Raw genomic sequence first — 10,073 nt, 5'->3', positions numbered from 1 at the left:
CCCGTCCGTGGGGGGCCAGCGGTCAGGCCTGGAGGACAGGTGGGGATGACTGAGGAGGAGGAGGGCAGGGAGGGCCAGGGGGTGGCCAGACCCTGGTGCCCAAGGAGAAGCAGCTGGGGACACACCGAGGAAGCCAATGTCCAGGGCTGCCTACTTTACGGTGTTGTCAGGCGATGAAGCTATCTGTAGCTTTATTCTTGTCAGGGACACAGGGAGGATCTTTTTAATCTGGGTCATGATTCTTGAGCTATTTCAAAAACTAGAGTGAAGAAATGCCAAAGCCTTTTGTAGATGAAAGCATTAACACTGTCGGAAGTCTGTTACAAACTTTCAAAGCAACTCTCTGATAATACAGTGATGCTCTTGATTTTTCCAGAAGAATGACAGTCTTTAGGTGCCTGTTAGGACGTGAGCATCCACATGGAGTAAGTTCTGGTGACCGAGTCAGACTGTCAGATGGAGCACTGTCTCCTCATTGCCTTCTATGTCTCCAGCCGTGGTGGCTGAGCAAACTTCACCTAATTCTGGAAAAATCCAGAATAGCTGGATGCAAAGAATAATTCAGGAAAAGAACATCCTCAAGGGGAAAAAATGCTTTTGTTTTTAACAAGCATTTTTTCAGGGCTTTTATACAAACTCCACGCCTTGTTTTAGGATGATCAATTTTCTGTCACCCAGGAGTCATCAAAAACTCAGAGGGCGTTTCAGAAATCTGAAAGCTACAATCGTTTTGCTTCCTGCTGGGTATGCATGCATGCATTCTACTTGTGAATACGGGTGCCTAGTTGACCACATCTTTTGTAAAGGGGGGAGGAGCAGCAAATATGAACAAACCACCCGTGTTTTTACCCAGTGCAGTGAGCACTGGCTTGAGCCAGAAAGTCCTGAGTTAGAATCTCAATTCTGCATTCAACTTGCTGTTTGACCTTGAGCAGTTTCTATAACACCTCTTGACCATGGTCTCCTCTTACATAAAATGAGAACAACACAGTCTACTTTGTGAAAATACTGGGGACAAGCAATAACATCTAAGAGCATTGCCCTGTGCTTGGATCATCAGCCCAGTTAACGAGCTACTGCAAGTTACATATGTGTGTGTCTTCTCTCCCCGCACACAGACCTCCCAGAGGGCAAACCAAGGCGATTCAGTTCCCCTGGCGTCTGCCAGGGCATGGAGCACACCACACTGGACAGAGAGCATTTACTGCCCGTTTACTGAAGGACAACCTACTGAGTTCAGTACTTCTGGAAATTAACTCTTTCCTGCAAAGAAAGGGACTGAGAAGATAACAGGAGGCAGGACTTTCCATCAGTTCAGTTAGGACTCGGTGGGGGAGATAGAAGCCCCTGCTTGGCCTGTGGCCAACCAGCCCTTCCAAGCAGGAAAACTGTCCTCGTGAGTTTCTGATTGTGAGCAGGCAGATGAGACCTAGCCTGCTATCCTGCCAGACCTACACCTAGACCAGACACACTTCAGCTGCCAGCAGAGCTTGCAGGCCTGCCCCGTAACAGAGCTTGCAGGCCTGCCCCGTAACAGAGCTTGCAGGCCTGCCCCGTAACAGCAGTGCGATCAAGAGGATACAGTGTGGCTTTAGAGTCAGAAAGGTCTGCGTTCAAATTCTCAGTCAGCCACTTTTCAGTTGAGTCAGGTTAATATTTCAAAGCCTCAGCTTCCCCATCTGTAATATGGGGATAATAGAAGTTCCTCCAGCCTGGAGTTACTATAAATATTCACAGAGACAGAGCACTCGCTGCAGGGCCTGGAACACAGAATGAAGAATGGTGCCGACTGGCACCATTATGATGCTCTAACCAACATCACTTTCACTTACAACCTCCAGATATTCACTCTGTGTTTGCTACAGTTATGTTGCCAACCTGCTCCTGCTACTCTGCTGTGGTCTTGAAGACGATGCTCCCTTTTTTAAATGTAGGAATAACCCCCGGAGTAGAGCTCCCTAAAGACAAGCTCAGCTCCCATTCCGTCACTTGCTGGGCCCGGCCACCGCAGGGCTCCTGGAAGGGCGATTACCTTGAGAGTGGAGGCCGCGCTCCATGACCCCGTGCTTCACTTTCATGTGGCGAGTCAGGTTCCCCTTCAGGGTGAACTTGCTGGGGCAGTAGAGGCACTTGAAGGGCTTGCTGTCGGAGTGCAGGTGCATGTGGCCCATGAGGTTGTGCATCCGGTTGAATTCCTTCCCACAAAGCTGTCGAGACAGTGACCAAGAGAACAGTTTACTCGCGGGTGGGACCCTTGCCCAGACAACCACACTCAGGCCTGGGTGAGGATGGACGAGCTGTTACTTTGTTTGAATCTTGGCATTTTTAAACTGCTTCCAAATAAAGTGTCCCCAAGGAAGTCAGGGAGTGGCTGCCTTGAGCCCAGGCTCAGAGGTGGAGCAGGGAGGGATGGATTCATGAGATTTTATTCCTGTTGTACAGGAATTTTTAAACTCAAGGTAAAAACTGCAAAGCTATTGAAGCTTCTTTTGAACACAACCTTTCGAAAAGGAGAAAATCTTCTCTGAAAAGCAATTGCTGTAAGTATCCTTCACTATAATGATAAGGATATGATGACTTGGTTAGTATTTATGGAGTATTTACAATATGGAAAGCCCTATCCCAAGTCTGCCACGGACTATTTCACTTAACTCACATGAGTCCTATGAGATAGGTGCCGTTCTCATCCTCATTTTACGGATGGACAAACTGAGGGGTTAAGATGAAAGGCTGGCCAGGGCACACACAGCTTATGGGTGCTAGAACTGTGATGATGAACTCAGGTCCTTGGACACCAGAGACCATATCATCAGTCAGCATGTATCACACAGTTTCCCCCAACATAACTCTTCCGTTAGACTGTATCAACAATGCTCCTCTAATTTTTTTAATTTGCTGACTATGGGGAGTTAAAAGGAACAGTGCATAAAGGGAGGACTGTGTCTGTTCTCTGGGTAGACATTTGAAGTACTGAAAATATCATCCTAGGTATCCAAAAGCCAACCTGTTTTAGTCACTTCTTTTCTTCTCATTCCTATTTCCATCAAATTGCAAATACATGATGGACCACACCAGCGGTTCCCTAGCTCCCATGGGAACAGCAGAACTGCCTGTTTGAAGGCAGGACGTGCAGATGCTGAGGGTGGGAGACAGGAGCAGCTGTTGTGCGTGCTCTCCTTGCTTTTCTTGTCCCCAGGCTTCCCCAGAGTGGGGTTTGGAAGCTCCAGCCCTTGCTCGGCTGTGCTGTGAGGAATGCCGAGAAGGACTCTGTCTGTGCTGGGACTCCAGGTTCACGGGAGGAACGCTCTCTCCCTCCTCCCTTCCCAGCCTCCGAGGCCCACACCAGAGGGTAGAGAAACAGAGTGAGCGGGGCCTGCAGAGAGGGCGTGGAGTGCGGTGTCCACTGAAGCAGACGCCAGTTTTCCTTTCTCACTGAGACATGGTGTCGGCGCCAGTGAGGAGCTCTGGGTGGAACTTTTATTAATGCAGACCATATTGTCTTCAGGTGGCCACGGCAGTGAGAGCTGAGCTGGCCAACATCTGTGACCTCGGGCACTTAGACTAACAGAACACTGGGCAGTAAGAGGAAGCCATCCTGGGACTGCAGATTTTTCACAGATAATCTATGCATGGGCAATGAATGGCTGGTTCTATATTTTTAAATGATTCACATTTGGGGGTTTTAAGCGCTTTTCCCCTTTCCACTTCCTTACTAGCAAGAATGAATGCAGCATGCTGGTGCCCCACACCCAGTGTTCAGAGCATCCTCACCACATTCATCTGGAAAAGGTGGCCCAAGAGGGGAGATGCTGAGAGAGTGGGTCTAACTTAAGAAAAAGTATGGACACTTGCTTTCTTTTTATCCTCAACAGAGACAGTTCATAAAGATCTATCAGCCTGTGGCTCAATTTTGCTCACATGTGAAAGTTCTGATGGAGTTTTCTTTATAAGCTTAGTTTCAGTTCTCTGCCCTGGCTAAGAAGAAAAATGTATCTAGAGATTCTAGACTAGGTATTTCCAGTCATGGGTCATCTTAGAAAAGATGTCTCTCATTTGGTTCACGGGATAGTTCCTGACTATTTGGAACAATGCTGCTGTTGAAGTTGCTGAGCTGAACAGCCCTTCATTAGACAGAGGCATCTCTAAAGGCTCTGCCTGCCTTTTTGTTATAATCCCTGCCTAGCATCAGGCTGACACATGATAGGTCCTTATTAAGCCTCTGCTGAGTGAGTGAAGGGGTGAGGCACATTAAGCAGGTCTGAAAAGAGCAAGAGCCATGGGGAGATAAGCACAAGAGATGCAGGGAGAGAGGGGCTAGGGTCTGGAAGATCAATTAAGCTACTGCACTTGTCCAAGCCTGGATGGGTCTGGTGGTATTACAGGCAGGACAGAGAGAACTGAAGGAATAAATGGGTGCCTTCTTCCTTCAATGGCTTCATGGAGGCTGATATTCCACTTTTAGTTATCATCTCTGGTTGCTGAGGTATTAGAAGCTGGATTGGTCTGAAAAGGTTTTATAAAGGAGACAAAATTTGAACCTAATCTTGAAGAATATGTGGAGTGCCTTTTGTTTTTGTTGTGGCACAAGAATAGTCTCTTTATTATTTTCAGACATTTCATCATCCTTAACACTACAGACAAGGGAACTATTACTATTGTGATAATGACCCACAGCTTATTGCTACTGCAACTGCTGTGACTCTGGGGTTAGAGCAATTCACCTGCCTGTGGCCACAGCCCCTCTGCCCCTCATATGATAGCCCACCTCCACCCAACACACACAGGCGTGCACACAGCATGAGGGCTACTGCCAGATTCTTCCTCAGTTTTGGACAAGCAACCTTTTATGATCATCATAGCTGAGGGCGTATTTTCTATACTCATGCTTTTCTAGATCAATTCATTCAGTTCTGAACTTTCTGGGTCATTTTAGTGGTACACGGGGACAAAAGGATGTTTTATCATTTTAATAAATGATATTGTCTCCAATCATCGAAAAAGCAAGAGAGTTCCAGAAAAACATCTATTTCTGCTTTATTGACCATGCCAAAGCCTTTGACTGTGTGGATCACAATAAACTGTGGAAAATTCTGAAGGAGATGGGAACACCAGACCACCTGACCTGCCTCTTGAGAAACCTGTATGCAGGTCAGGAAGCAACAGTTAGAACTGGACATGGAACAACAGACTGGTTCCAAACAGGAAAAGGAGTCCGTCCAGGCTGCATATTGTCACCCTGCCTATTTAACTTATATGCAGAGTACATCATGAGAAACGCTGGGCTGGAGGAAGCACAAGCTGGAATCAAGATTGCTGGGAGAAACATCAATAACCTCAGATATGCAGATAATACCACCCTTATGGCAGAAAGTGAAGAGGAACTAAAGAGCCTCTTGATGAAAGTGAAAGAGGAGAGTGAAAAAGTTGGCTTAAAGCTCAACATTCAGAAAACTAAGATCATGGCATCTAGTCCCATCACTTCATGGGAAATAGATGGGGAAACAGTGGAAACAGTGTCAGACTTTATTTTGTGGGGGCTCCAAAATCACTGCAGATGGTGATTGCAGCCATGAAATTAAAAGACACTTACTCCTTGGAAACAAAGTTATGACCAACATAGACAGAATATTAAAAAGCAGAGACATTACTTTGCCAACAAAGGTCCATCTAGTGAAGGCTATGGTTTTTCCAGCAGTCATGTATGGATGTGAGAGTTGCACCATGAAGAAAGCTGAGTCCTGAAGAATTGATGCTTTTGAACTGTGGTGTTGGAGAAGACTCTTGAGAGTCCCTTGGACTGCAAGGAGATCCAACCAGTCCATCCTAAAGGAGATCAGTCCTGGGTGTTCACTGGAAGGACTGATGTTGAAGCTGAAACTCCAATACTTTGTGAACAGCTGATTCATTTGAAAAGACCCTGATGCTGGGAAAGACTGAAGGCAGGAGGAGAAGGGGACAACAGAGGATAAGACGGTTGGATGGCATCACCAACTCAGTGGACATGAGTTTGGGTAAACTCCAGAAGTTGGTGATGGACAGAGAGGCCTGGCATGCTGCGGTTCATAGGGTTGCAAAGACATGACTGAGCGACTGAACTGAACTGATTGTCTCCTGAAGTCAAGGTTTATAGCCTCAGGGAAGAAGATCCGCTGTGGGACATGACTCATCAGCTATATATTTTATGTGTGATTGGTAAAGGAGACAAATTTTGTTGTTGTTGATAAAACTTAATTTTTATACACCATGGTTTATAAAATTTTTATATTTTTAATATACCATGGTTTTATATACCATTTTTTTATGGTTTATGATAGCTTACTGGTAGCCAATGGAGAGCTTTCCCAGGGATAAGAAATAATGTGTTAGCTCTGAAAATTTTGAGGACACTAAAAGTGTCCTCAAATAAAATAAATAATATTTTGAGGACAAATAATATTTTATTTGTCCTCAAATAAAATACCATTTCTGGTATTCCGAAATGTAGCCACCTTCCTTCTCTGTGTGGCCAACCCCAGTAATTCAGCACAAGGCTACATATATAATAACATTTAATGAATGTCTAAGTGTATGGTTAGGAAATAAACAACCAAGTCAGGGAAAATATGACTTCCTCATGCAAAAGTTCCACAAAGCAGCCATCACTAACTCTCTCTCTTGTTACCACTAAAGCTATTCACACTAGTTTGCAAACCAAAATCCTCAGTGGCAGAAAGATAGAAGCAGTTAACTCAGGACTTGAAGTATCTGAATACCATTCACATCTCAGTGGTAGGTACCCTTAGCTTCTTCCTCTCAGCCTCTGGCCCTTCCACGGAGCCCTTGGGTTCTTATCCAGAACACCTGGCCTTGTCATCCTTCTTAGAGGATCATCCTCACATGACAACACACAAATATATGGAGATTTTCTGTGTCTGTGAAAGTTGGAGAGGCCTTTCAGTACCAATTGGTGAAGAGAGGCCAGAAAAAGAGGATTGTGTCAATTAAAGATGGTGCCTTCAGGTGGGGTTTGGTGTGAGCTCTAAGCAGAATCACTGTAGTGGAGGAGAGGAGCTAGGTGGACAGGGAGAAGGGTTGTGGGGGAGCATCCAAACTCTAGCTTCTCCTGGAAAGCAGTCATATACACAGCCCCCTTAAGTCACAAGACGTGAGGTGCAGAGCCTGCCCAAGTGAAGACTTGCTGAATCGCCTCCTGCCGAGGTCTGCGGAAATTAAAGCCAGGATAGGTGTTGATACAGGAAGCTGCTGGAGTGATGAGGAGTCAGATTTCATCTTGCAGGTGGTCGTCTCAACCAGTCCAGCCCTCCTTAACTCTCAGTTGCTCTAATGAGCAGTATTAGTGTGCCTGTGACATTAAATATCAGCTTTTCCACCTATACCCACCTTTAAACCTACTTTAAAAAAGGGAAGTGGATCTCAAAGTGTAATAGACAGCAGAGCAGAGAGACAATAGTGAAACCCCAGAGCGATACAGAATTTGCTCCATTTTCTCTTCTGTAAAATGTCCATGGTAATCACAGTATCCCATGCGAGCTCTTGGTCCAGGTAAAGGGCTTAGCAAATTGTAAGCGCTCGATAAATATTAGCTCATTACTGCCACTATCACGTACATTTCGCCTTCCAGAAATGGTTAAGTTCTTTGAGGATAAGGGTGCTGTCTTTTAAAACCAAATTACGTGGAAGGCCCACTAAGGAAGGAACAAGTGAAGAATCCTTTGAGTAAACAGCTGCCAGGTTACCTGAGGCATCATAGAAATGGAAGCAGGTGTGGCTCACGCAGCCCTGGGAAATGTGGATGGGGAGAGAAGGTTCACCCTAGATTGCAGGCTCTGGGGAGCCTATCACCTGGCTCCCTGACCCTCCATCAGCCCTTTAAACAGCGAGCAGGTGCCCTGTCCCCTTCTCGGCATAGAAGCTCCTAACTCCGCCTCCTGGCGCCCAGTCCCTCCTCGGTCCAGGCAACTTCCCGCGAGTCCCAGTGACAGTGCTGACAGCGGAGTCACAGGGAAGCCGCTGTGCACAGAGGCAGGGCCATGGCAGTGGGCAGCCACTGGGCCGGTCGCCAGAGGCCCACCAGACACGCAGAGGCACACAACTGAGACTGCGATGCTCCAGGAAGCCTGTTTCCCTGCTCTGAGAGGAAAGGTCAAAGAGCAGCAGCTTGCAGCCCCGGAGAATGGCCTCCATTAAGCTGCCCTTCCCTTACATCCTTCTCTCTCTCTCTCTTTTAATAAGAAGGGTGTTCCTTTCCTCAAAGGGAGAGAGAGGGAGGGAGGGAGAGAGAGACTGTAAACTGTCCAAAAGGACCGTGAGAAAACAGGAAGCTTTGAAAAGTACAAGAGAAAGCAAGATGAAATCTATTTGCAGGCGGGCCCCTGGGGACATGCGAGGCATTGTTAAGCAGGCAGTTCATACAGCTATATCCTTCCTTCTGCTGAGGAGGGCTTTGCTGCCAAAAGGCTGCTATCTGGTCACTGCCTTAACCCCCTCAATGCCAGCCTGAGAACCCTGATCCCAAGCACTGGGTGCCTACAAGTCCCTACTGGGTTGGAGCATCTGAGAGCTTGAGGGGGAGATGGAGCCAAGTTGGCAGAGGCAGTGGGGACCCTTTTCAGGGAGAACTCATCCTTTTCTATCTGTTCTTCCCTCGGCCTTCAGCCCTCTGCTTCTGGCAGGCTGCAGATGACCTGGTGATTCATAACATAGGCAGCTCCCAGCTTCACCCATCTCAAAGGAGAATTTGTCCCGGAAATTCTGGATGACTGCTTTTCCTGGACAGGTTTCCCAAAGACGGCAGCTGGTTCTTTGCTATTATGGAGCGTGGCCGCTACAAGGATAGCATCCAAATCAAGTCCTTCGTGCTTACGCAGAATCTGGGAAGCATATTTCTGAAACATGGCTTAAGTCTACAGGCACAGGTCTCTGGAGAAGCTCCAGCTGGCTCCAAGAAGCAAGGAGTCCATAAGTTGAGCCAACAGCAAAAGAACCCAGAAGGGCAGTAACTTTTCATAAGAAAAAAAAAAAAAGAAACTAAATGGAAACCTTTCCTCTCCTCCAATTTTCCATCCTATTGTTAATGCTTAATCCCGCACTAAACAAATGTTTCTGCTTGCTGTGGACAGCTGTTTCCACTGAGCCAGGGCCAGGGAGAATCAGTTCATGTGACCACAGTAGGAGGGATTGATGTTAGGAAGGATTTTTAGCGGTAAGAATCCCAGGAAATTAGAATCTGTTACTTAAAGACTCTTCCCCACACCTTTTTTTTGCAAGTTTTGGGGTAAAGGAGATGGAGTCAGGGCTTCCCCAGGTGGCTCAGTGGCAAAGAATCCACCTTCCAAAGCAGGAGATGTGGGTTCAATCCCTGGGTTGGGAAGATCCCCTGGAGGAGAGCATGGCGACCCACTCCAGTATTCTCACCTGGGAAACCCCACGGACAGAGGAGCCTGGTGGGCTACAGTCTCTGGGGTCACAAAGAGTCAGACATGACCGAGCGACTGAACAACAACAGATAAGAGTAAACTCTTGGAGTATGGCTGGAGCAAGCTCTGCCTCTTTTCTTCCAGCCATGTCAATCACATAAAGGGAAATACCCTTCCCGATGATAAAGGTCAGGTTTAGTTGTCCAGGCCTATGCTCCAGCATCACTATGCAGCCGGCCAGCCGCTCCTCTCAGAGCGGTGTGACTTGCATGGCAATGAGCAAATGGCCTTCTGTTCCTCTCCCAACTCCCAGACCCGAAGAAACCCCACCCAGGACCAGATTTCCAAGAGTCCAGCATGACATGAATAAGAAGCAAAGTCACAGGACACCATCTGGAGGTGGCCCATCCCATTGTGGTGTCTGGAACCAGTCTACAGACACACAGACATGCCCTCATTACATAATCTGTACGTTCAGACGTGCTCAGACATGCTCTGAAATTCCTTTGAGATTCAAGAGAGTGAAGGTATGCAGACACCAAGCAGGCGGCGCTTGGCAGGGAGGCGCGGACAAAGCGAGGGAGAGCCTGGCAGCGCGTCCGCCCTTGTCGGGAGGTGCACGCTCTAGATGAGGCGACTCACACCCGATCTTGTGTC

The 10,073-nt window shown here is 47.3% G+C and overlaps 1 protein-coding gene across 1 annotated transcript in view; it reads right to left on the bottom strand.

The window, feature by feature from the left end:
• ZNF366 (zinc finger protein 366) overlaps positions 1 to 10,073 on the bottom strand; it is a gene marked incomplete at its 5' end in the record, with an annotated part of 18,305 nt that overhangs the window by 1,473 nt on the left and 6,759 nt on the right. Inside the window, one exon of the mRNA XM_010853611.1 lies at positions 2,033 to 2,207. Coding sequence (XP_010851913.1) covers positions 2,033 to 2,207 — 175 coding nt within the window. The remainder of the gene's footprint in view (positions 1 to 2,032; positions 2,208 to 10,073) is intronic.

The sequence above is a fragment of the Bison bison genome, unplaced genomic scaffold (assembly GCF_000754665.1).
Source record: "Bison bison bison isolate TAMUID 2011002044 unplaced genomic scaffold, Bison_UMD1.0 scf7180017864329, whole genome shotgun sequence".
Taxonomy (NCBI): domain Eukaryota; kingdom Metazoa; phylum Chordata; class Mammalia; order Artiodactyla; family Bovidae; genus Bison; species Bison bison.
The sequence above is the reverse complement of the archived record's forward strand: the minus strand, read 5'-3'. Positions and strand labels throughout refer to the sequence as shown.